The following is a 26,652-nucleotide window of genomic DNA, read 5'->3' as shown; positions in this document are numbered from 1 at the left end:
CAGTTAGTTCCGCTTTTAACATGTGACACAGAGTCGATAATGTGCGTGTGTGACTCATGCGGCCTTGGGATGTAAACATTTGGGCGCTTACTGCGTATGTTTTCAAAATTCTGGAATCAAGATTTCAGAAGTCGAACTGAGTAAAATTACCGATATCCAAGCCTTGTTGGAGGGTCGCCGGTCTTCCCACGGCAATTCCGGAATTCAAATCCCATCCGGATCGTTCTCTCGCGTAGCAAGGATCTGACAATCCAACTTCAATGGCCTGCGTGGCCTTAGAAGGTAGTTTAGTCAAAGAAGAAGAAGAATGACAAGAAGAAGAAGAAGAAGAAGAAGAAGAAGAAGAAAAGTGTTGCCTTTTGATGATCAATATTTATTACGTAAAATATGTGGCAATATTCTCCGTTTTGCTTCCGTTTCGCGAAAAGCTTCCGACGAAATTTGAACTCCTATCCTTCCGTGTGAAAACCTGCGCTAATATCACTTCGACCATCGGATCATCCCTTTTTGAAACAAATATGCAAAATAAAAATGTCTTCGTTTTCAATTTCGCTTGCTGACTTTTCAATAATTCGCTCTAGAATTCTGATAGGTTTCAAAGAATCTAGTCATAGGTTCTCCATGATCAAGAATCATAAATTCATGATCGCCTTGTAGAGGTTTTGGGCTGTCTTGACCTTATTTCCTTTGCCTTATTTTATGTTTGTTAGGTTATTATCTGATACAGACCCTTTCGGGAGAGAAATCATATCACAACTACCACTTAATTACCAAATTGTCCCGAGCTTAAGTCTAGCACCCAGAATTGAAAGGAAATTGTAAGAATTACGGATTTATAAAGCGTTGTATTTCATGTATGGACTAAAATAGAAGTCCATGAAGTGTCCCATTTGAGTAGGGAAAGACACTGTACAAGATCATAATGCTGTTTCCACGGTAGCGTATCTGATCTAAAGTATCTTTCTCCGGTTACTTGTTTACCCGACTGAGCAGTGATAACTAGATCCGAAGTAAGAGAGCAAGTGTGAGTTGGCTGTGTGAAGCGGGTGAAAGATCAGTGTGACAACAATTTTGAAGATCCGACACTCCCCTATGGAGAGGAAGGAAGAGAAGGAGAAGGAAAAGGTGAAAGCACATCGCAAACGTTCCGGTGAGCATCATCCACTGCACTCGACGCGGCGGGATACGTTACCCACACCGCCACCGGATCCCACAACACCGTCCACCGCCGCCGATGGATTGTCACACGCTGCATCATCGTCCGCATGTGACGCATCCGCCTGTACCGGAAGCTACGCGGAAACGGATCCATTCAAGCGTCTGTTTACGTACCGGGAGCGAGAGGCACAGTTCTTGCGGTTGTTGTGCGAAAGTGAACCACAGGATGCTGCATCCGGTGCGGGAGGAGGCAGCAAAAAGCCACCCGGTCCTTCGGGGCATTCCCAAGCGATGTCCACGGCTGCGAAGGAAAGTGTGCCTTGTGTTACCGTTGCACCGGACGTGATGGGACGCAGTGAGCCGGGGTTTGAGTCGGCCAACGAGTTTCTGATGCTGCTGAATCGGGCTGGTCCATCGGTGGCTGCTGCACTGTCTACCAAGGATGCGATTGATCAGCTGGATAGGTTGCACGAACTGATCGGACAGTTTCTTACGCTGCAGGAGCAAAACATGCGGATGCACTGGCAGTTGAAAAACGTCGAAACGCTGCGCAAGCTGAAGCTAATGCAGATTGCGGTAGGTAAAGGGTGGGCATGATATCAATGCGAATGAAAAATGTGGTTATGTGTCTATCCCCTTTTGCCCTTAGATTGCGAAAGATCCGGAATCGTTCATCATCAGTAGCGGCGGACTGGTGGAAGACACGTCCGATAACGATCTGCTGGACAATGAGATCGAGCAAAATCTGGCACTGCTGGAGACGATCCTTGCAGCTGGTAATTCGGCGAGCAGCAAGCGCAGCAGCTCCAAAAGGTTATCCAAATTGCTTCTCCTCACATAAAGTCACCAACTTTTTCGTAATGTGGAACTCTCTCGTCTCGTTTCTTTCCGCACACAGGGAACGCAGCAAATCGGTGATCAACGATGAGATCACAAACTTCCAGCTGCACCGGAAAGAGAGCAGTGGACGTAACTATCCGCTCCGCCGTCAGAGTGCCGTATCCGACTTTAAGCCGAAGGTGTCCAAATGGACAAAGGTGAAGGCGGCCTTCAAGTGGGAAAAGACCAGCGCATTGCCAGCGAACGAGATCAAGAGCTCCGAAGCGATGATGATACCGGTCAACAATGAGGTGGCCAGGTGAGCATTGAATGGTTGCTGATCGGAAGTGAGGTGTGTGACGCTCACGTCTCGATATTGCAGATATTTGCGCGTACCATCCATACCGTGTGTCGGTAGCTCTGGCGACTCGGTGTTTAGCTCCTCGTCCGGGATCGTTGTCAGCGGGGGATCGGCTCCCGGTACGCCGGGTGAGAACAGCTTGGCCAGCTCGGCCGAAAACCTTACTGACATGAACGAAGATAACGGTGGCGCCTCGGGAAGCAACCGGGAAAGACGTAAGTGTAATAAAACGCCATTACTGCCAGTTCTTTTGGCCCGACATCATTCTCTAGGACCTCAGTCGACGCCATGCTGCTCCTACAATGGCGGCTGGACGACACCGTAGCCCTGGTGAATTGCTTACATTTTGGGTGGGTTTTGCACGGGTGAAATGGGTTAATGGTTGACGGGAAGCAACTTTGCAAACAATCAACCGCAACCATTTACGGTTTTGATTGGAACTCGGAGAATTCCAACACCACACACAAGCACACACTGGAGCATATTTTTAGCACACGCAACTACTTTTCGCACGTAATAACGCGTCTGGGTGGTGCGATGTGAAAATGTGCGAGATTTTTCCAATGCCATGCCCAGCTTGTGCACTTTTTCCGGCAGGATCGTGACTCGCGGACGGATCCGCACTGGAGGACGATGTTTGTTTTGATATCCGGCAAGAAGAGAGTTTTGATTGCACTGGGGGCGAATGCTATTTTTGTGGTTGGAACAACACACACACACACAAACCCACACGGGATACATGGGATTTTGAGTTATGGCTGGTTTTATTTTCTGTGTGGTTACGATTGCGATGTTTAGAATAGAATATGATCCTCATTTAAATCACTTGCAAACATTCTTTAAGCTTTGTGGTGTGTCCTCACTGGCTAGGAGAGAAGATTCGATGTGAGGGTCACAAGCGCCTTGAAAATGCTGCCAGACATTCCACTAAAACGCTCTAAAGATTTATGGTGTGCCAGAAACAATAAAAATTGGAATTTATTGTCATCTATATCTTGACCCGATTGTGTATCCCATGAGATCCCATAGGTACATCAGGATGATTTTTAAACTCGTCCATTATTTTAATATTGAGAAGTTACCTAACCGAATATATTGTGTTATATTTTCCTGTTGGGCATCGAGTTTCTCGCACGAAAGACATGCATATGCAAATAATGCAACCGACAACCTCTGTCAGGTACTTTGGAAGCAAGCTTAAACGTTCACCCTCGATCAGTCTGGACATTTGGAAACAGAGTTCCAACTAAAACAGATCATCCACCATTTGTCTTGCTACGGAACGATACACCAGAAAAAAAAACTGCTCCTAACTGTTCCAGAAAACCCCTACCCGCAACACGCAAGCTTCGATCGGACCAGAGAGTTTGTTTAGAGTATCGCTGAAAGGATGATGGTTACTAATGCTTCGCACCGATCTCTCAGTACCCCCGCCTATACCGCGTGATCGCCATTTCGGATCTCGACACACTTTCGGGGTGTGATTTGCGTCAAAAGAAATTCATGAAGTCCATAAAGTACGGCACACGGAAAGGGTTTTTGAGTGTGTGCAATTGAGGGCCCCAATGCGGGATACGATCACTTCCTATGCGGAGGTTAAGTACCTAAGATCAACGTCAGGAAGCTCTGCGTAGTGGTACTTGGACTGGATCTGCTGGAGAGGTGGAATCGTTTCCAAAGTTAAAGTCTCCATTCTAATCCCAGCTTACGGAGTGGGAGGATGCACTCGAGACTACGTCACCTGTTTGTATCCTGGCATGGCGTTGGTAGTTTTTTGTTCTTCTGTTGTTTCTGATGCTGTGTCTAGTGTTTGGGTGTCGTACCCTCGTCGCATTTCATCCTCCCTCCCCCCTAGCTTTCGGTAAAACCGCAAACCACAACGTACCGAAATACCGCGATCGAATGGAGCGTGGCAGGAATTTGTGGTTATTTTTAAAAACTCTTTCGCCCGCTCCGGTTCTACACGATCCACCACGCAACACCTGTAGAGTGAGAGGAGCACTGGGGTGTTAGAATTAGTGTCTCTCTATGTGTGTGTGTGTGTGTGTGTGGATGGTACTAGGGTCTGTTAGTTCACGTCTTTATGTACAAGAAACGGGGCCATCTTTAACGAGCATTTTTGACCATCCACTTACCCGTGCCACTTACCCACGAAGCAGCATAATTGTCAAGAGTTCTGCTGCACTGCAGAATGGTACGCGCGTACTTTCACTGACGTAATTGTGCATTGCCACCCGACGTGCCGGTACGAAGAGTGTCTCTACCATGGGGTGTGCTGCGTGTACTACCGAACGGCATTGACCGAACATTGGCTACCCTGGGAGCTGCTAAGGGACGGGCAGGGTGGCGCTTGTTGGAAATGGGTTTAAAAATAATCCCGGACGAACGCTGGCAGGAACGCTACCGACAGCCACCGAATGATGGGTACGTGCGTGCGGGTTGCATTGCGTGCGTTCCGACCAAAAGGGTTCCGGGTTCATGTGCGAACTGTGTGAAACCAGGGTGTCCCCCAAGTCGCTTGACGCAAACTAGAAAAGGAGTACTACAAGAAAAAAAACGAGCGAGAGAGCGAGAGAGAGAGAGAGAGAGAGAGAGAGAGAGAGAGAGAGAGAGTGCCATGGTAGGAATCTTGTTGTACCTCCGGTTGTTTTTTTGGAACCGGGTCGCTGCTAAGAAGGCTGCTCTACGTCTTTCGGTTTGGCCACGGTTTGGCGTTTCGCTACGCCAAAGGAAGCGGTCGTGTTGGTGTGCGCTTGAAGATATGCTATGACATAATCGCGCTATTTTTAACATACCAACAGCCAATTCGCTTCGCCGCCAGCGGGGCTTACATTGCGGATTTGCGGGTAGCGGCAGCAACAAACGCAAGACGACACACCAAGAACATTGCTAGCGCTCACTCTCGCCGCACACACACACACTAGCAGGCCAGTTGCCCGGAGAGATATTCCGCTTATTTCCCGAGACTTTTCCCCAAGACCCCGTCTAGTGCGGTGCACCAGCAGTTGCTGTAAGCAGGGATGATCGTTCTGCAGATAAGCTGGTGCGCGTTGGACTACGTCGGAGGTGATCGGCATAGAAGTTTGGCCAAGGTGGAAGGTGGAAAACAGGTGATTTTACTTTCAATTGACACCGGCCGACAGTGCATCATTAATGCCGAAAGTAGGTCAAACCGTTCCCCAGAAGGATAGGTGAAGAATTTTCGTAGCAAGAGAGACACGGTTGAACGGAAGAAGGATTTTATAATTCACCTGGTCGGGATGCACACTGTCGGGATTGTTCTAAAGCTGGCACGATCAAGGTGGAAACAATAAACAAGCTTAAAATAATCACAGAAATGATCACGATCGAGCGATCCAGCGAAATGGCTGGTGTTCTGGTTTACATCACCTAACACTTACCCCGATAGACAGTGCGAGAGCGAGAGGGTATCTTACGATCGAGGATCGAGATTTTACCGATCGGAAAATGTTTATCCGCAGGGGCAGAGAGATGGTCGAAGAATCATAACCACCTTAACCGCCCGACTTTTTTTTTTCTTTGACACCAACCAAAAGTCGAGCGAAAACAATGGCGACTACCACTTAGAGTGCGTGGTCCTTCGGCGTTTTTAGTAGATAAAAGCATGTCGGCAACCGGAAATTATGCGATCTTAGTAAATCGCCATTCAAAGATAGAGGGCCGCACACATTTTACTGTACGCCATTATTTATGTTGCTTTTCAGCTTTTGCGTTTGAATGTTCCGCACCTTCCCGAACCGTACGGTTCGTGTATAAACCGTATTGTGGTGCGGTTTCGATGAAAAGCCCTTATCCGGTTTCGATTGCGATTGCTGTTTGGTGGGAGATTTTGGATCGAAAGCATCTGGAGGAAGAACAGGCATGATCGGGTTAAGAAAAACCTTGTTGGACTTAGTATCTTAGTAGCATGTTTTGACAGTTAGTTGATGCTTCTATAAACTGTGATTTCTGATAGCGGGATGTCTGGTTAGGGTTGGCAGCACATTGGAGTCAGTCAATTCATAGTGTGATTCCACAGTTGAGTACAGTAAGAAATTACCAGCCAAGATCATTAGGTGTTGTAGTATTTTGCTATCTAGTGCCTGTCGTCTATCAGTTCGAATATTTTCTTCTTCTTGGCTTAACGACATTCTAAGGTCACGCCGGCCATCGAATAGCTTACTAGACTTGCTGATTCCACGTAGTTGGATAGTCGGTACTCACTACGATGGAACGATCCGGATGAAAGTTTCAATAACTAAAGCCTTTTTGGAGGACGTGTTGGGCCTGTTACTGTACTATGTGGACGAACTAAATATATTTTACGGGCTACCGGATAAAGAATTTTTTATCTTATGACCAGCTCACCGGAATCTGGTCCGCTTAATACTCTGCTTGCTGGAAAAATAATCGTACAGCTTATAGAGCTCGGTCTTGTAACGCGTTTTTTATTGCCCTTCCGCCAAATATGAGGCCAGAAACCATTCTCTCGAATGCGATTAAGAGGAAATTGCCAGCTTTGGATAAAGCATATGCCCTAGTGCCCATTTTTCACTGCAGTAAGTGCGTTCAAGCAGGTGCGTTGAGTGAAGAAGTATTTCAAATGTGAGTGAATATTATTTCGAATGGAATAATTATCCTCTCTAGCCTGTTAATCGTCAGCCTGTGACGGTCCCTTCTATGACAGGATTGGTCTATTTCGCTCTCTCTTCTTGCTTTAACGACCTTCTAGGTCACACCGGCTATCGAATGATTGGATAGTCAGTTCTCACTACTGGGGAACAATCCAAGAAATCAGAATAGAAACAATCCTCTTACGTGTCCTAAAAATGCAACAATTGCTGATATTTCAACGTGATCTTGTGCTTGTTAAACAAGCTATCAAGCTGATCAAGCTGTAAAACAAAACCGTTGACCTTCAGCAATAGTGCTTATTTGGTTTGTAAAATTGCTACACGAACGAATTAACAGTCAATTTCGGGAGTATGAGCGCATACGCATTACGCAATTGCAGTCGGGATTGCTGTGCAAATATTCCAGACATGCTTATTTAGCGCTGGTCGTAAGCTTACGACCGCGTGGTGCGATCACTTCTCACACAGCAAATGGACTTTACACTTGCCACAACTGGCCACAAGCACTGCAGGAGTCCGAAACGTGTGAACATTTCTTTCGACTGAAACCTGTAATAGGAGTGAGCAAAAAAAAAAAAAAACACATTCATCCAACACCCGTAGCAGCAAGCAGGCGCAAAAATGGTGTGGATAATGATCACTTTTCTTTCCGAAATTTTCCTTGCCTCACCCATGCCACGTGACGTGGTGGAGAGTAGAGTGGCGATCCTATACCGGGCCGGACCCGTCGGACCAGATCGTGGAGTACGTAGCTCGTAAATCAAAACGCGGAATGGGCCTAGGGAAAGAAAATGTTATCCCACCCAACCCGGGGCGGCGGCGGTGAGGATGGGGCCATAAATAACAGACCTGCAATGGAAGAGGGGAGGAGGGACGGGCAGGATCGTGCTTTTTTCGTGTTCGCCCTGCGGCGGAGAAGGAAAATCGCAAAAGTGCAGAAAAATTGCGGTGTGCACTGTGTGTGTGTGTGTGTGAGAGAGTTTTCCCATTTGAACGATGGCAAGCTGGCAAACACGCCCAAACATGGTACCCGTTCGGGGGGAGGACACACACACACACACAGACACACGAAAGAGGAAAAACAAATGGGCAGTTTGGAGTGCGGTGGTGCGATTTTTCAAGTGGGTTTTTAATGGTACGAAGATCGCCACTTGGGTGGAAGATATGGTGAGGAGCCATGAGTCCTTGACGAGGACTTGGTGATGTTTTGCTGTACGGTGTGCGGTGCATAATAGCGAACCACGCTTCCAGTTGTTGGCCGAATGTGGGCGATTTTACTTTAGAGCTGCTTTTTTTGCTGTTATTTCTGCAAAATGATCACGATCCTCCCAATGATCGTCCTCGGTAGAGATGATAGTGCTGTTGAACTGGTCTCAACTGAACCATTTTTGGCTCATGGAGAGGAGAGCAATGGACAAAACAACCATCGAGGACATTGGTGGACAGCACGCCGGCACAGACAGCTAGTCGAGACGACGGGATGTGTTTATGTTTATTTATTTTTCGCACCGCGTAGTTCCGCTATCGGGGCGCGGGATTTTTTTTTCTTGGCTATACATGTGTGCAAAACATAAACCAAGCTGCAAGCAGACATAGACGGACGTTTGTTTTTGCTGTAGCGTTGATTTGACTTCACGCTTCGAGTGAACTTTGTGACGGTATTTGTCACCGACGTCTGTCTGAGTCTGCGGCGCAATGACACAAAGAGGCGCAAGATAAAATATGGGAACGATGAACGATTTTCGTTCCGGACTTACTAGTCGGAGGGAGCTGTAACAGTAAGCCATAATTTATCCTGGAAGTTGTTTTGGTAGCTTTACAAAGCGTTGTTCAATAAGAATTTGGGTATGTTTTTTATGCCTTAGTGCTGTCTAATTTCACAAGCTCTATCTGTCATACTACGGAGTAGTGGGGATATAAGATAAGTAGCATTAGATGTTACTATTCAACAAAAGTTGCAGATAGTAACGACTTGTCTGGAGCGCACCCACGGCTTCGAACGAACGGCGTTCTGGAATCCGAGTCTGAATTCCAACGCCGATTCCGAGGGGATGGAATTGCTAAATTCCATTTGGAAATGTCCGGAGCTGCCCAAATATGGCCGAAATCGCTTAGAGCCCTCTAGAGCCGTCCGGACCGCCTGGAGTCGCCCGAAAACGTTCGAAACGGATTTTCAAAGACCTTCAAACACGTTCAACGAAATGGACGTTTCCGGAATTTTTCGGGCGGTTCGTCACGGTGTCAAAAGATGCCGGGGGATTCTGAATGGTTTCAGGCTGTTCCAAACAGTGTCTTTGCGCTACTTCGCGGCTCGGATTTTTTTTAACCTGAAACCGTCCGTATAATAATAAAAACCTAAAATAAGTTTGAGAGTTTTTCTACTCAAAAAATTTAACTTTTTGATTAGCACACCTGACCAACGCTGGCGAAGAAAAATGTAAAGATTTTTTTTTTAAATAATTAAAGGTCTTAGATGTTTCTTGCGTGCGGCCTGGTGGTGTAGGCGACAGCGGCGCCGGTCTTCAAACGGCAGGACCGGGGTTCCAATCCCATCCGGCCCGTCCCCCCGTAGTGAGGTCTGACTAACCAACTGACCAATGGCTTTCTGACGTGGTATTGGCAGTCTAGAAAGCTATTTCGATGGCCGGCATGACCTTAGAGGTCGTAAAGCCAAGAAGAAGAAGAAGAAGATGTTTCTTAGGTTCTAATGTGTTTCAGTCACATTTTTCTTTTGCGGTCATTGTACTTCCCGGAATTGATTCTGATTTTTCATTGGAACCATCAGAAGAAAGCCCGTCAATCCCACTTTTATGCCAACTCTTCCCATCTCTGGTCGGTCAATTCACGCACGAAACCTGATAACGAGTTTAAAAGGAGTAGTCTCCGTGCGCTTTATATCTGGCCACCAAAGTGTGTGCGTGCTAACATGTGATAAGACATGGCGATGATGTAAAGTGAATTCGTACTTATCGCATGAGTAACTGCAAAAACACGTGCACGAGTTGAGTTTTCGAAACTAAACACAAATGTATTCTAATCGACCGATAGTTTTACTTGCCTGAAGTTTGAAACATTTCATTCGCGAAAAGGCAATGAAATGACAGCAAAACCGCACTGCATTTCGTAAGAAATTAATGTAATTGTTCCGTCCATCGTTCGTGCGATTGTTTGTTTTAACAACTCAAATGCACGGGAGATGCATCGATCGAGGAATGCATTTCTATCAATAAATAAATTGCATTCATCGCCTACTGAAAAGGCCGTTCATCGCTTTTGATCGATCTGTATCGGCAACGGTGCGCCTTAATGGCGTATTAATACACCAATGGGTGGATGGGGTGCCTGCTAATGTACTGCCATTGTGGTACGCTTTGTTTTGCACCAATGTCTAGGATGTCAAAGTTCATCTGCGTCATGATGGGGTTTTGCGGTTTGCTCTAGATGTCATGTAAAAATAGTAACCTCTACCAAAGTGGAAGAAACGATCCGAAAGTCCAAGGATGATGTGTGCGTTGCCGGTGTTCCGATTGTGGTGACGTTTTTTTTATTTTGTTTCGTGATGAAGAAATTAAACCCGCCAAGACGCACCTCGCGAGCATAATCACCATGACCCGCGCGATCACACACCACACACTCACACACAATGCCAGAGTTGAATGAAAGTGTACTTTTGTTCTTGGATGGGGTGCGTTGCTTACGCACGTCAATCCATTGGCACATCTGAGAGATCTTCTGTCTGATGATCTTCTAGGCACGTGTTCTTTACGACGGTAGGTGTGTATTGCACAATCTTTAATAGAATGATTTTTAGCCTACTGGAAAATTAATTTCCAAATCTTATTCAAATAACATTGCCACATCGTACGAATGTGGCTGCAGTTTCTTCATACTTCAAAGAACGCTCGCTTGTGTACCGAGAATTTGCGTAAATCGTAAACCTGCTTCCGAAGTAAGTGAAAATAAATATGACGATTGCTTTTCCGCCATTGGCACTGGCACTGGGAGGGTGGGACGCACTAGCCGGCTGAGTTCAGAAATGTTCAAAGAAGTTTGAAATAACCGAGCAGTGAGCCACAGGAGCGAATCAATAAAGTTGAAAAAGGGAGGGGTTTTTTACGTCTTCCGAGGTTTTTACCAGTTTACCTTAAGGTTGCTGATCGTGCTGATCTAGTGTGACAGTTTAGAAAACGTGTTTTAAGCGAGCAGCTGATTCATACTTCTGTAAAGTGTTGAAAGTATGTTAAATCGCCGAATGGCTTCCGGAGGACACGAACGCGGGAGGGCGGAATGCAATAGGAAGCCGTGTTGCAAAATCAAACCGCGACGAAAACGATCATTTAATCGCACTAAAAAAGCACACAGACACACGAACGCGTATAAACAGTTTAAGCGCAAAGTAAACAAGTCGTAAAGTTGGGAATCCAAACGCATGAAACGCTCTCACGACGCCGCCATTGCCGACCCCAGGGACGGCTTCCTCTTCGAAGTTTAATCACTGCGTGCTGGGGTTTAGGAAGATCAGGAAACTTGGGGAAGAGCAGCACGTTGGGACCAGCGGAGTGTGGCAGAGAATGGCGAATGATTTCGAAAGTGAAAACATATGGTCCTGTGCGCACTCGATGATGATGATGGGGTGACGCCGATCCCCGTGTCGGAGGGATGGTCAGGAGTTCTTGGAATTTTTGTTCGGTAAGACCTCACGGAGGGAGTGACTCTAGGTTCTGTTGGCGGGGGCAGCGAGACGAGGTCCAAGTTTGAAGCGTGTTCAACATCTAGGTCTCTAGTATCGTGCTACTTTTGGACGCGATCGACGTATCGATCCTCGCGACCGGATGATGATGTACTGGAGATAAAATGGGGAGGGTGCCAAGAGGAGACCGCTTGACGGTGCCTGAAGCGGAGGGATGTAGATGTCTTGTGTGTGTGCTAAATATAGTCCCAAAGCCGGGCGTTAACCGTGTACTGCATGGGGACGTTCGCGACTTGAATTGCCGATCGCCGTGTGCGTTGGTCACCGTCAATTTGCTTAATTGTTTACTAGACGAATCCATTCGTCAGCGTGTCGCCGTGACAGTGTGGGTTGCGTGTTCCTCGTAGACTTACTGGTGTCATGCTGTCTCTGCACTCCATTTTCAGACGGCAAGCGGGACTCGGTCAAGAGTACGGAGCGGAGCAGCCAGGAGGAAGATGCGCGCCGGTCCCGATCACTTGATGGGGAAGCTATTCTCGAACCGATTCGACAGATGGATAAGGTGCGTAGAAGATCAGCGCTGGTGAGGAACTGTTGCTCTACTGACTGATGTAACTTTGGGACCATTTTCAGAACAAGAATAAATCTGCCTGGAGCAAGGTGAAGGGTATTGTAAAAAATCACCGTGGATCGCTCAAGTCGAATGAGTCGCGCCGGGACGCTAAACCCTCGAACAGTGTCGGCTGCAGCCGGGAAGCAAGTCCATGCGAATCGATGGATGCTTGCGAGATGACGATGCAGCGCGATCGATCCGATTCGTTCTCCTCCAGCCAAACGTCACCCGGCCATCGGTCGTCAGCGATGACACCGACCTTCCTGCTGCTGCCTGCAGCCGGTTCGGCAGCAGGAGGTGACACCAGTGCACCCAGTGGTCCGAACTCACCGTGTGGTTCCATCCCGGGCACGCAGACCACCTTTTCAAGTGGAGAAGATGGCGATTGGAAACCGGCGAACGCGGCAACCGATAGTCGAACGAACCGCAGTGGCAGTGGGGATAAAGGTGTTCCACCTGGGACAGCGTCCACTACCACCACCACCACAATCGTTACACCCGGCACGAGTCGTGGATCTCGCAAAAGCAAACACATACCTGATATTGAATCCGTACCTGAAGGAGTACCGGTAGAGACAAGGTCACCAGTTGGTGGCACCATGTCACAAGGGTTAGCGCCTACCAGCAGCACCAACACAAACAGCAGTAGCAGTATTAGTAAGCTAAGAAAATCTCCCCCCAAACCGCTCACCTTATCCCGTGGACAGGACTCGGTCGATGTGTCTGGATCGGATCATCCCGATGGTGCGGTCCTTTCACTATCTTCATCACCCGGTCCGAAGTATTCGCCGAAGCGCAAAAGTTACTCCGGAATAGCGCTCGAGCCCGAAGGATCGCTACCAGGAAGTCCATCTGGCAAGCAGTTTGGCTTTTTCGCAGGTACCGAACGGGTGGCAGAATTGGTCGAACCGGACTACTCGAGTGGTGATGTGTCGGATCAGAACACACCGAAGCGTAGACCATCGCCGAAACATCGCACGCTGCAGCGACAGCGGGAAGAAATCGAACGTCGGTACCAGGAGCTGCAACTGAAGCTACAGCGAGAGTTCGACGCGAAGCAGCAAGAATGGGAACGGATACGACCGGCAGCAATTCTGCTTAACAACAGTCCTTGTAAGTATTGATCGAGCTGGCAGGGTAGTGGATATGTAGTGCTAAAACCTCCGTGAGACCGGGAGTACTTAAAATTGTAGCGGTTGGTATATTCCCATAAGTATTGCTTCTAGTGAACCAGCTGCTCAAGGAGGAAGCATCTGGAGGTATCACCAGCACATCCAAATCACAGCCAACTCCGATCGTTGAGGACAATCTGACGCCGGACTTCAAGAAGAAGCTGAACGAATGGCGTACAAAGGTATCTTTTAGCATTTTTTCGCGGTCCGAGGGACCAGATCGTTAAGCTTTTCGCGTCTGTTTACTCTTAAAGCATCAGCCAGGAATGTCGAAAGATATCGTAGACACGAAGAAGAAACCAATCACTGACTGGCAACTGTGGAAAACGGGACAGATCAAGTTGGAAGGGCAAGGATTGAAGCAGCTGCCCGATGCTAAAGATTTGCCGGAAGATTTTCAGAAAAAACTATGTAAGCAACCTTGCCGAAATTCTGCAGAAAATCGCGCAAATGCGTTACAGGTGATTTTTTGCTTTCAGCTGAATGGAAGCAGATGAAGGCAGCCAACAAAGTCCCTCCCTACACAACACAATCGTCCCAGGGTGGTTCCAGCGAGGCTGGAACTTCGATGAAGCGCCAACAATCAAAAGCATCCGGCAGTGTGGTGAAGAAGTCGAAAACGTCCGACGAGTTTGAGAAGGATCGACATCCGCATCAGCCACAGCACCAATTCCAACAGCATCAACCGAAAGCGGAAGGTCTGTCCAAGCTAAAGGCGCTTGTGACCACCTCGGAAGCACCGAAGAAGGAACTGGTGGTGCAGACCACCAAAGGTTTCATCAAGTTCGAGGGCATTTCACGCAAGTTTACTCGCAAGCTGTTCGAATGGGAAAAGGCTAAGGGTATCGGTCCGGAAGCGTCCACAATAGCGCTACTACATCCGGGATATGCACCGGTCGTGGTTGAAACACGTGGCGTAGTGCTGGAGAACAAGCGTAAGTTTTTGTTGGTGTTGGTAGAGCTATATTTCGGTAAATGAAGATTTACCTTTCACCTGCAGGAGAAAAATCGCCAGCATTAGCGCGTTCGCTTTCGATGGACAGTATAGCGCCGGTTCCTTCTGCCTCTTCAATATCGCACCAACCGTCGAGTCTTTCGCTGAATGATGCTGATGAACTTAAGGATGTCGATAAGGACAGTGGCTCCAATCGACGGGTATCGTCCAATCCCGAGCTGGAGCTGTCTGCAGAACGGGAAGAACCGGGAGCCGTTTTGGTGGAAGTTGAAGATGAGGTACTCGAGGTGGCAGATCCACTGATGCCGGTACTGCCAGAGGAAGATCGGAGACAATCGACCTCACTAGGAGTGAACCAGAAATCTAAAGAGTAAGTGTTGGAGAGCATCATTGTTGCCGCTTGTTAAACTTTACCGTTTATTCTACCCACAGGTCTGGATATGCGTCACGACCTTCCAGCAATAGCAGTACCATTCTGAAAGACTCCACCAAGCTGCTGATACGATTGAGCGAACAGGACTCGGTAGATCGGGACGAGGTGCGTCGACTAAAGATTGTTCTGCGTGCCCTGATCGCAACGCTGCCCGAATTCGTGGAAACGGGATCAAGGGATAGTATTGCATTTTTCGCCTACATGAAGGATCTGGCGCTCGATATCCTTCGCTACCTGTATCGTTTCGACGAAGGAACGCTCAAGGATGCCGGTGAGGTGTTGGGCAACGTGCAAACGATTAACGGAGCGGTGGCCGAATTGAAAAAGTCTCTCCACTCGTACATGAAATACGCGACGGCTAATGCGAACGGGCGGAAAGATGAGGACATACCACAGATCAGTATTACACCGGCCGTCGGAGCTCAGGCAACTTCATCGATACAGCGGACAGATGATTCGTTCCGAAGCATGGCAACGATCAACGTAACACCGACCTTTGTATGCAATGCCGTGAGAGTCAATACCGTGGAACTGGTGCATCCGAATCCTTCGGCAAAACGATTTCCCATCAGCTCAGAATCGGAACCGGCTCCACTTACCTCTCAGTCGCCTGACTCGTCCGCTTACACAGCACCAACAGTCCCTGACGCTGTGCAAAGCGTTCAGTGTAAAGACTCGCCAGAGAAAGAACCCCGCGACACTTCCGGTAAAAAGCTGCAGCGTAACCTTAGCAATGGAAGTCGCCGTAAGGCCCGTATCAAGCGGATGGGATCACGTCAAAGCAGCAAAACCGAAAGCGATAGTGACGATAGTCCACAGAACTATGTGCTCGATGTGCCACGTAAGACGAAGCGTAAGACGAGCCGTGCGAAAAAATCTGCCTCCGACTCGACGGAAAAGTTGTCCACTGTGGCACCGCAGTCGGTTGCCGGCGGAGAAAAGGCTTCCGAAGATGTGGTGTACGTGTTGAAAATTAAACCGGGTCAGAAGATTGAGCAGGTAGAACGGCCACAGCCACAAAACGCTTCGCTCGGAATGGCGACCGGGGAGGAGGTGCTTATTTCACCGCGGGAAACTTGCGTCGAGCTGTTGGAAGTAACGCACCCGACTGTGGTCGAACCGACGACAGTAACCTGCACGGCGAGTGTTCTTGTGAAAACTAAACGTAAAATCTTCACCACGGTCGAAGGTGACGGTTTGTTAGGGCCTGGTGCAAGCAATCAACCGGTTGCCATCAGTCAGGAATTGGAGTCCGGGTCGGGTGCATCAGATCGAAACGATGCACCGGAGACGGTGGTGAATGTTGTGCTGGTTGCGAGTCAAGACCAGAAGATCGTTACGAACTTACCACCATTGCCACAGTCGCCAAGCATGCAGCGACGGATGGATGCGTCGAAGGCACCGAACAAGGAACTATCGCCCAACATACGGTTAATGATCGCCAAATACAATCAGCGTCTAACGACGGAAAAGGGAGGAGCATCTCCACACAGTTCTGGGTCTTGTTCTCCAGTGGCGTGGCGTTCGCCGGTACTCGATCGGCGTGTGCGCAAACAGACGGAAAAGTATCAGGAAACGATACAGCTATCGAAATCGGCCAGTGCTGGTAGTTTGCGCAAGTCTTTGAAACAATTGGAGGAGGAAAAGGAAGCCGAGTTGGGCTCGCGAGGGTCAAGTGGTGCTGCTGCTGGTGATGGATTTGGAGAAGATCGTGATCGAACGAGAGTCATCAAATCGTTCAGTGCGAGTAAAATCGAGGGAACCAGCAAGAATGTGATGGTAGAGCAGGAGCGAGAGTTAGCTAGGGGACACACCGAGAAGGAACCATCTCCAAAGCTTGCAACGTTCCCAGCGTGTGATAGTCTGCGAAGGCGTGATACCTTATCCCGGCTGGAAAGGACACGTGAGCAGCAAGCTGCTAAAGAACTCTCATCGAGCATTTCTAGCGCCGTGTCGTGCCAGACAGCGTCCAACGTGACCGGTACGATCAAGAAGGAACGGTTGTACAAAAAACGTACTGAATCGCCGATAGCGACAGGCTCAAACACGGGGAGTATTAAGAAGGGATCCACAAGGGAAAAGTATACCCGGTGTCGATCCGTACCGAACGAAGAATGTGCTACGGAGGTGTTGATCTCGTCCAAAGCTCTCAAACCACCAAGTCCACGGCTGATCGCAAGACGAAGGCTTAATCTAGAACAGCAGCGAACGGAGTTTTCGCGATCAGCTCCAACGACACCGCTCGAGGAGAACCGTAGTATTCTGGTGCCGCTAAGTCAACGTGCCTTGAAGCTTAAGAAAGCGAAGGAAGAGTTCCTACGGGCTCCAGCAGGTGATCGATCGGGAGTTTCGGGTGCATCCGACCAACAGGTGTGGAGTAATCGGATTAGCCAGATTAGTGCAACCAGCACCGCATCGTCCAGTGTGGTCGAAGGGGAGCTAACTCTGCTGATGAAGAGTGCCAGTGCGGGTGTCATTGGTGTGCACACTTCAACTGATCAAGACGCATCCCTTACATTGCGTCGTAACGAGTCAGGATCGTCGTGTATTGCTGGGGAGGGTGGAGCAACGGGTTCCATCTCACGACACAGTCTCAGTACGGTAAGTACGGCTGCCGGTGTGGCCGGTGGCTCCATTGCCGCTAGCAGTAGTGGCAGCCGGTTCGGAGGTCTATCGAATCTCGCCTCGAAGCTACGGAAGGTGAAGCTCCGACGGAGCAGCAAGGATCTCAGCAAGATGCACGCCATTTCGGCACTCTGTCGGCAAAGTCTCATGGTGGATATTAGTGGCGAGGCGGCAGCAAAGATGGGCAGTGCGCAGAGCCTTGGGTCTCCGGTTCGGCGCACCGGACACCGCGCGTTTGACGAGTTGCCCGGCGATGGCGATGAGGAACCGCTGAAAAAGTCCGGCAGTGTACAGGCTATTTGTAATCGCTTTCGTCGCAGTGGCGAGCGTAACGATGAGCTGAAGAAGAGCCGTAGCTTAGGCTTTCTCGAGCCCGAACGGAAGGACTCGGGATGATGTGTATAGTAGCTTTTTCCGCTTGCTAAACAAAACCTTACACACGTGGTTGGGTGTGGTCGATGGATGTACACTTTGCTAGAGTGGAGTGGAAACAATCGGATGTAAATTATTGTCAATTTCGGAAGTGCACCAGAGTTCGATCAGCCCATCCTATCTGTTTGCAGGAAAGGGCATTGGAATAGAACGAGGTAGGTTTGCATTTTTGCGTAGCGACACCGATCGAGCCCGCTTCTCACTGGATGTTGATGTTCGGTATTGTACGTTGTTTTTTTACGTTCTACTGTACATGTTTTCGCTCTTCCGTAGGATCGAGTATTGATGTTTTTTCCCTCGAATGACAGCGAAATAAATGAAATGACGAAAAGTTGCGCAAGAAATGCAGTTGAGAGATGTAGCGAAAATATCACTTAAAGTTGCGTCACGATAACGATCGATCTGCGGAATATGGCAATGACAAGCTTCCCTGCTATACGGCTAGTGTCCTTTTTGCAGACATTCAAGCAGCATTCCCTAGTCTGCAGTAGTTTACAAAACTTCGAGGCCCATAATCCAGGAAAATATTCAGTTCTACCTATAAGGTAGAGCTACCTAAGCTATAATCCACTTTATCTTCCTCCGGTGAAGCTTATTTTAGCTGTCATCAGTGTACGAAAGTAGATTAAGCTCAAGGTGTACCGTTTACATTGATTTGTGGACGGCTATCTTATCGATAGGCAGTGGCACAATTAATCCACTCATAATCCTTCATTGTGCAACGTGTACCAACGAAATTGAAACAACGAAAAAACCTGCCACAACTAAATTGCACCGAACAGAAATCGAACCGAACCCTACATCCAATTGCACTAGGTAACCACCGGGTGCCGGAAGACGTTCTCGTTACATTTATGCACGGTTCTTCCTCCGTCATCACCCGTTATTTGGTGGTTTCGGTCGGTGGCCGTTAAACCCTAGAAAATCTCGTCACCACCCTACCCATTCAGCGTTGGCGATGGAATGGAGCTGGGCAAAAAAGCGAAGGAAGAAAACGAACTCCGTTTATCTTATCAGTGCCGATGCCGCTCAGGTACAACCGCGTCCGTTGTTTACTTAAGGTGCACCTTGTGGTCCACCCCGGGAGAAAGTCGGGGTGCGGCACATACACACCTTGGGAAGTGGAGGGCTTCTCCGGCTGCGCAATGCCTGGCGTACGGAACTCGTACCAATGGGCGAGCGTGGTGGAAACAAATGGTAGCGCTGTGTATCAATCATTTGGTACATCGATAAGAAATTCCTTCTTTTTTTCCAGAGGGGTTTTGGTTGGCTGTTCTACACGAACACGGCATCTACTCTGGAAGAGGGTCTCCAAAAATGGTCCATGCTTTTGCAGTCGGAATGAGGTAGGAATGTCTTAATGGTGGCATGGATAATGTTTTATTGGAATGATTGCAGCCAATGTTTGCCATGTTGCAATCCGCGCTTAGTTGGGACTATTCTTTTGTATGATCACGCTGAGCCTTAAGTTTGGAGAGGAGCCTTGGAGTTTGACTGTAGCATTGAAAGAAATTCAAACGGTAATTCTTTAATTAAAATCCGTTTACAAAATACCTAGAAACTGCTCTTATTACACATCGGCCCTAACTTCAACATAATTTCTTAGAATCTTATCCACCTATTCCTTCATTCCGTAGAAAACGAAGAATCCATTTTTCTCAATGCTCGCGATAAAGTATCCCCAAAAATAATACCATCCGTCCATTAAGCTCTTTCCTTCTGTGTGCGGATTATTGCGGGCTGCCCTGCTTGAGCACCTGAGCAACGGTTGAAGATTATGGAATTTATGGACCATCGCCCGGCTAGCCTCCATCGTCCCGATTTATGGTTCCCGATAGGAACACCGATACCTCTGCCGCAAGGTTGATCAACTCACCAGGGGCGTTATCTTTGGGGCTTTGTGTCTTTTTGCTTCACTCCTTGCATTTCCCATAGCCGTCTTGCTAGGACGGGAGCGTTGCACAAGCATCCGGCCCGATATTCCGTAGAACTCATGGAGGCCGATAAGCCTCATTCCATTCCCAAAAAAGACCTCATTTTCCCCAGATATTTCCACTAACATGTGTGTGTACCTGTGCGTAGTTGCGCAATGCCATGACTGTACCGATTTGTAATACACAGTGTGCTTGCTTTTTATCCCAATTTCCAACAATTCCTACCAAGTGATCATTCGAAGTAAGTTTAAACCGGAAAATAGCTCCCAAAAGTCCCGTACTTCCTGACGTAATCCGGTGTTGGAATTCTTCATCAAATCTACTCCGTTTCAGGACAATACGAGATGCTTTCTTGCATGTTAGACACGGAACATGTATTTGTAAGATCCGATTTGTTGTAAACCTGCAACTCATGGCACAACTTGTGATCGACGCGAGCCCATCTCTAACATCGTACGAGAGTCGTACGCCGATAAAGTGTGACGAGGCGTCTAATTTCGCAAGAGTTCTCTATGCCTAGAAGTCTGCGCGCTAAAACTGGTACAAAAAAGGGCAAGAAGTACCGAATGTTTCGTATGTTTCATGCTGTTGCCTCATAACCTAAAAAACAGTGTCATAAAAAATGTCGTCTCGCTCTTATCGTTGATAGTTTTCGGAAACGGGAAGGTGTTTTTGTGTGTGTACCTTGCCCTCCGTACCGATGGGTTACCGAGTGGTACGTAAAAGATCAAAAAATCCCATATCTCTTGCCTTGGGGGACTAGGTGTGAAGATCACCAGGCGCTGATGATTGAGGCGACGTTGAGCGATTTTCCTTATCGGTGATTTCACACAGGATAGATAGGGCTGGAGGGAGGGTTGGTTCAGGGCCCGGGGCGGTCGCGACGATGCAACACAAACAAGCTTTGTATAAATATCGATGGCACGTTCACATCAACACTGAGTCACTTTATCTGGAAGGTAAAGGTAAGGTCTTCAACGTTCGGATCCAACGGTGTATTGGTTCCCGGTTGATACGCAACTTTTCGATTGATAACGCATCGGGAGCACCACCACCAATGCAACGAGGGCGGCCATTTCGCTATCGATCAATGGTCGATTTCATCCCCCAGGTTTGGGACTGGCGTGTGATAATAATAGTGAGCGGATCCTGAAGACCGTTGATACCGTTGATAAGGCACCCCTAGGCACCTCTCTTTCCAACGACCGTACAGGGAACGCAGGGCTTAGGGCTGTATCGACTGGTGCCGTTCGATATGGTTCGAATGACACGGCCGAAAGAAGACAAAAAAACCCATCCCTCGTTTATCGGTTATAAAAGCTGTGTACATTTTAAAATGCTCTTATTACCGTGGATCGCTTAGTGTGGACAGGACCGGTGTTTCACCGGGTGTGAACCTTGGTGTGGTTGCTGATGTGGCAATGGGGAAGTTTTTCTCCTCTTCCTCTCTAATTCTTTTGAAGAGGAAAAAAGTGTTATCATTAAGGTGAAACGATTGTGCTCAGCACAAACCTGACGTTCCAAACCGTGTGTGTACTTGCTCAATTATTCGCCACTTGAAGATGTGAAGTGTTTAGGGCTAGCCAATCAATGGGACAGTGCTTTTGATAAGACGTGAGTGAATTTAATTGCGTAGCGCTGCGACCGGATGCACGAATTGTACGGTGGTTTTTGCAATGCAGCACACAGACAAACACAAACATACACACACGTTCACGCTACGATCGTGGGTATTTTAGATCATAGACAGACCACGTTTTCACGAGGCTCTCGGTGAGCAGGTGAGGTACCGAGCCGTTGCCTGGGGTTGCCACATCTGCTCCCGCCAGAGCCTTACCCCCTTGCTGTCAGATCTACTTCATACCCATGAATGGTGGCGTGAAATCAGCGTGACTCATCGCAAACGGTGCTGCCCGGAAGTTGGAGCTGGTGAAGTGCTGGTTGCACGAAGCAAACAATATCACGATATGGAATAAGTGGAGTAGTGGTCTCATCGCTTAGTTTCAGAAAAGTGAGATTCTACTTCTCCGACTTAATTCATATCTAGTTGAATCAACAGAATCGGCAAGCACTTTCGGCACTCGGAAACGAAACCTCTAACCGTGAGGAGCACGCGCGTTTGCTTCCGGTACGGACCGCTAACGCCCCACGCTTCCAAAGCGAATGTCGACAAGCGTTCGGCGCCCGAAAGTTGACAATCCGCACAGCACGTATAAGCGATGAACGCTTCGTTAACCGTTTCTTCGCGCGTTCATACAAATTGTGCACTTTCTTTTGCAGCGTCCCCTAAATGTAGCAAACTAATTGAATATAACAGCTTCTCGCTCGTGATTTGCGTGTGACGCAAACGGCCACGATTAGGGAGCGAGTGTGCGTCCAGCTCACAGACCCCCTCTCTCAACACGTCGGATACCTGTGCGTGTCGAACCCTCGACACCTAACCTAACTTTACACGACATGATTGAACCGATTCGCGTACGTGTCCCACACGGTTAACGAGCTGCAAACGATTTTGCATTAGAGTGCATCTCCGCGAGGCCACTGAAGCCGGGAAGGGGGGGGGGGGGGGGGAGAAGTATTTGCATTTGTGAGGGAATTATTTGTTTTAAAAAGTAAAACAAACTGTCCTCCACACGCTCGCTTACAGCTCGCGGTAATGTAATAATGATCGGCAAACACATATTCCGGCCTTTGGGCCACGGTGCCCTGATTAGACGGCGTAGCGTGCGAGACAGTATAGCAGGTAAAGCAAACATCGGAACGTAGAATAATTATAGGGTTTGGCGCAGCGCAACGCTTCGTAGTGCGATAAAAGCTAGTGGCGATCGTGCCCCGGTCCGTGGCGAGCAATCGGGCAAGGATAACATTTTAGGAAACATTTCTTTACCAAAAAACATAAAAATAAACACTCGACTCCAGGCGTTTCCATCTTCCAGTCCTTCCACTCAGCCCGGTGCCCTCGCGGCGTAGATTAATAACTCAGTTTTTTTACGATCCGAAGGCGATCATCGTGGCGGAGAAAAGTCGATCAGAAAGGGGTTAGGGGTCGAGGCGAAAAAGGATAATAAGTACGGGAAAATGGACGCAAAAGGATCGCTCATTGTTGATCGCTTTCCAATCGGTTGTTTCTGAGGGGTGTGTTTCGACAAATTAGAAGAGACCGTGTGAGCTATCGTGGGGAAATAAAATTTTTATACCATCCAGATCCTAGCAGGATCGAAGATCGCTTTCGGAGTTCTGGGTTCTAGGTTCCAGGCTCTGCAGGGAAGGATTTGTTTGGCGTTATTTACATTCGAAAGTAGAAAGGGAAATTCCCTTCAATGTTGGTTCGTGACGTGCGAAGGATCACGAGCCCGGGTGGTCCTCGAGTGTCGTCGAAGGATGGCGTTGCGGGACTCGTTTAAATTACAAGGAATCGGCCGCGGGCCCCCACCGTAATGGTTGTGTGAAATTGTTAATGGTTGTCGGGTTTTGGGTTCGGGCGTTTGAAGCCATATTATGATTAGATAGCGCCATTGATCCCTTTGTAGTTTGGTGCGGTTCGATCAAAATGGGTTTAATGTGGTTCGATTGACTTGTTTGGATAGCTGTGACCCAGAAAAGAGGACGTCCATTCATTCGTATGTAATAAAAGTCATATTTACGTTTATGGATATTGTTTGTCGAAGAAGCAAATAAAACAGCGGGAGAACAAGTAGTCAAAGCTGAGTTTGTGTGTGATTTTAGTTTAAAGCAATAAAATAATGGCTTAATAAATTCATTTCCTCATTGTTTTATTAATATTATGTGTTTGTCATACTGCAATCTCCCTTCCTACTTCTCTTTGTGTGTTTCTTTTGATTTTTTAATTAAAATTGACACAGTATTAGAACATCTACTATCAACGCCCCTAAATTGCTGCTATCCGTAATGTACCAATCGTTCAAAATCCACATTTTTTTCCCATCATTCTTACCAATTCAGTGTGTTCCTGCACAAAAAAACAGTCTGCATAGACGCCAAAAACTGTCTACCGATAATCCACCGACCTGGTGTTCACAAACTGCAGCAGCAGCAGCAGCAGCAGTACCAGCAAAAGGCAAAACACCGACCGGTTGAGTGAATGCGCCCGTGTGTCAAATTTCAGATAAACTGTGTGTGGTTTAGAACGTTCAGCTGCCAAATGAGACGTCACTAATTCAGCGCTGATCAAACACTCTGCTGGCCACAACGGCGGCAACCGTTGCCACAAAGAGACAGCCAAACGACATTTCGGCGGCCCCTAATTTCACATACCTTACTAACGTTTGTCTGTGTGTGTGTGTGTACGGTGGTCGGCGCGATTTAGGGTGTCGGGTTGTTGGGTGGTGAAACCGTACGATTTGCATTATCTTTGTATCATCAATCATTGGGATTCGGATTGGTGAACATGCGTAGTTGCGGTGAGTAAATGAAGGTGAGTAGCTTTTAATCACACGTTAAATTTTTGATGTTTTATCACGGAACAAGGAAGCTTATGTTGCATATCCAACCGGGCATACCCAACGCGCTTAGAAGCTTTCAGCAACAATGTAGTTGTGGCGGCAGTGTTTATTTGCACGCCAGCCCACATAATGAATGTTTGCCCACCAGCGACACTAATAACGCTTAAGCCCCCTCTGCGCACGTGCTGAAGGAGGGAAGTGAATGGGAGGAAAGAACAAAAGGGGTTAAAAGGGCTGGAAAAAGCACAGCAGCACACCACAGGTGGTTTTAAGGTTAGAATATGCCAAGTAATTGGAGTTTAATGTTTGACATCGAAGGGTTCTGTTCTGCATCGGAATCAAACGGCGAGCAAAGTGCGCATGCAATTTTTTCGACTAATTTCTTCGTTCGTATTCACCGAGGACGCAAAAAAAAAACGGACCTTCTTCAGGTCGCCGCTCGGAAGAATCGTTTCTCGCGCTGTACACAGAAGCACACCACCAGAAGAAGGAGCAAAAACTCTCCCAGGCGCTCGTCCACGGACGTTGCACATTTGCTTCAGGGTGCGGTTACGAAAAAATCGATCAAATTTCAGCTACTCCAGTACGGCACCCGAGAGGACAAGGATAGGGCACACCGAGACGAGAAGTCTTTTCCGCTTGAGTAGCACCAGAACATAACAGAAAAAAATGTTGGTGTTCTGTTGCTTGGTTAGGTCAAGGAGTATGGTAACCGGTAACGTCATCGTTAGCGAAGATGACTTTGATGACTACGTGGTGGTAGATTTGGTTCCTGCTGGAAAAAGGTGCATTTCCAGGAAATGGCTTGCCCTTTCGACTCACTTTCCTCTTGCTTCTTTCTCGCTCTCTCTCTCTCTTGTCTATTCAGTCATAGCAAACCTTGCAAACTCTGCTTCTTTTACGGTGGCTACTAGTTCCGTTGCTAGGCACTTCTCTTACACCACCATGCACAACCTGATCCGGAACGAAACGATTTCGCAGCATGCTCTGCAGCAACACCACCATCACACTTTGACAGCTCTTACCAGCACGGCACAGAAAGGCAAAAACACCTTCCTCACCCGGTAGTCTGGCGTGTGGCGACAAGATGACATTGAAAAGCATGTCGGAGCAGAAGCTTAAAACCGATAAGGACGGGATACCGATCGACGATCCGTCGATTCGCGGGTGGTCCCGATACTTCAACAACCGCACGATACGGGGCCGAGCGAATGTAAGTATACGAGAATGTATATCCCGTCTTCCCAAGTCCCCACCGCCGTCACGACGCTTCTGCTCGGTCTACCAACGTTACAGGTGGCGAAGACAACGCTCACACTGATGCTGGTCGGTACGGTGTACTATAGATTTTTCCAGTCTGAGAAAACACCCGAACCGAAGGCGTGAAAGGTACGATACGAAAGCCCCGTCAGTACAGGGGCTCGGTCCACAGGTAGCCATCTGCCGCTGCATGAACTTTTGATAGTGGTTTGATGTCGATCGGTCGTCCTAAAAACGAGATCTAATAAACGGTGAAATTGCTAAAGTGCACCAAAACTGTGGAGACTCTTAATCCGGACCAAGAAGAACTGTCGAGCATCCACCGGACGAAAGGTTCTGAGGTCTTGAAGCCTCCTGCCCTCTTCTCACCTTTGAGGTCTCGGGTACGAGTGCTCTTGAGCTACATGGGGTTAGCCTACGGGGTTTTTAGGGTGCACTCGATCGGTCGAAATGCTTCTTTACCGGTGCCGGGACCGGTATCGTTCGATCGCATCACAGACTTGTCTGATTCACTTTCATTACGTATGCAAATCATCTAAGGCATGGGAATTGCGTGCGTGCGATCGTCGGGTTGTATAGGTATCGCATGTTCCCGGTGTATGCAGAAGCTAAGCAAACAGCCTCGGGATGTCCTGAATCCAAACGATTTCCCCGAGGATCAACATGTCGCGTGCAGCGCAAAAAGTGTGGCGTGTTGGATAAAACTCAAATTTACTGAATCAATTTACTCACTCCTTACCTGCCAGGGTTTTTGCGTTCTAGATACCGGCGAGCGTGCCAACAATGTTAGGTTGTGCCGATGGTACCACCGATTTGGAGGCGATTTTTTTTTTTCGGACAATTTCCCGAGTGCCTGCGCGAGAAGAGTCGTCCAGGCTCGAGTGGGTCCGCTCAAGTGGGGCACACTGATACGAAGAATCAAAGAATGTGGACGAGGTTCTCTCCCTGCTTTGCTGGACGACTGATGAAGAATTGAAGTAACCGATCGAGCCGAGATTCCATAGAGTTCAAGTAGCTCCACCGCATTCGGTGGAAGGCGTCGGGGGCGCGCGCACGGGCACACAGGCGGGTAACCGCAGACTTAAAGAGCACTGTTGCGCGCC

At 48.2% G+C, this 26,652-nt stretch overlaps 3 protein-coding genes across 4 annotated transcripts in view; 1 reads left to right on the top strand and 2 right to left on the bottom strand.

The window, feature by feature from the left end:
• Window positions 1–26,652, bottom strand: part of LOC126558677 (cleavage and polyadenylation specificity factor subunit 4) — a 500,167-nt gene that overhangs the window by 11,174 nt on the left and 462,341 nt on the right. The window lies entirely within an intron of this gene.
• On the top strand, window positions 1,065–17,856 carry LOC126556597 (uncharacterized). The gene is made up of 11 exons (XM_050211930.1): window positions 1,065–1,734; window positions 1,808–1,971; window positions 2,057–2,296; window positions 2,360–2,553; window positions 12,109–12,224; window positions 12,296–13,388; window positions 13,490–13,629; window positions 13,702–13,858; window positions 13,927–14,382; window positions 14,448–14,772; window positions 14,835–17,856. Exons 1-11 carry the CDS (start codon window positions 1,093–1,095, stop codon window positions 17,854–17,856), a joined length of 6,549 nt encoding a protein of 2,182 aa, XP_050067887.1. The 5' UTR covers window positions 1,065–1,092.
• The window catches only part of LOC126557207 (protein kinase C), a 283,290-nt gene continuing 266,359 nt past the window's right edge, over window positions 9,722–26,652 (bottom strand). For both annotated transcript variants that reach the window (XM_050212894.1, XM_050212895.1), the window contains one exon: window positions 9,722–9,733. The gene's annotated coding sequence lies outside the window, so the exon portion shown is untranslated. The remainder of the gene's footprint in view (window positions 9,734–26,652) is intronic.

Source organism: Anopheles maculipalpis, chromosome 2RL, assembly GCF_943734695.1.
Source record: "Anopheles maculipalpis chromosome 2RL, idAnoMacuDA_375_x, whole genome shotgun sequence".
Classification (NCBI taxonomy): domain Eukaryota; kingdom Metazoa; phylum Arthropoda; class Insecta; order Diptera; family Culicidae; genus Anopheles; species Anopheles maculipalpis.
Note: the sequence above shows the minus strand (reverse complement) of the source record. Positions and strands in the feature narration are given on the sequence as shown.

Excerpts from the sequence above, each read along its gene's own strand:
- LOC126556597 (XM_050211930.1), top strand. The coding sequence starts at position 1,093 with ATGGAGAGGAAGGAAGAGAAGGAGAAGGAAAAGGTGAAAGCACATCGC. Across the intron at positions 2,554-12,108 it reads GGGAAGCAACCGGGAAAGAC|ACGGCAAGCGGGACTCGGTC; the intron begins GTAAGTGTAATA and ends CTCCATTTTCAG. Across the intron at positions 13,859-13,926 it reads AGATTTTCAGAAAAAACTAT|CTGAATGGAAGCAGATGAAG; the intron begins GTAAGCAACCTT and ends TTTTGCTTTCAG.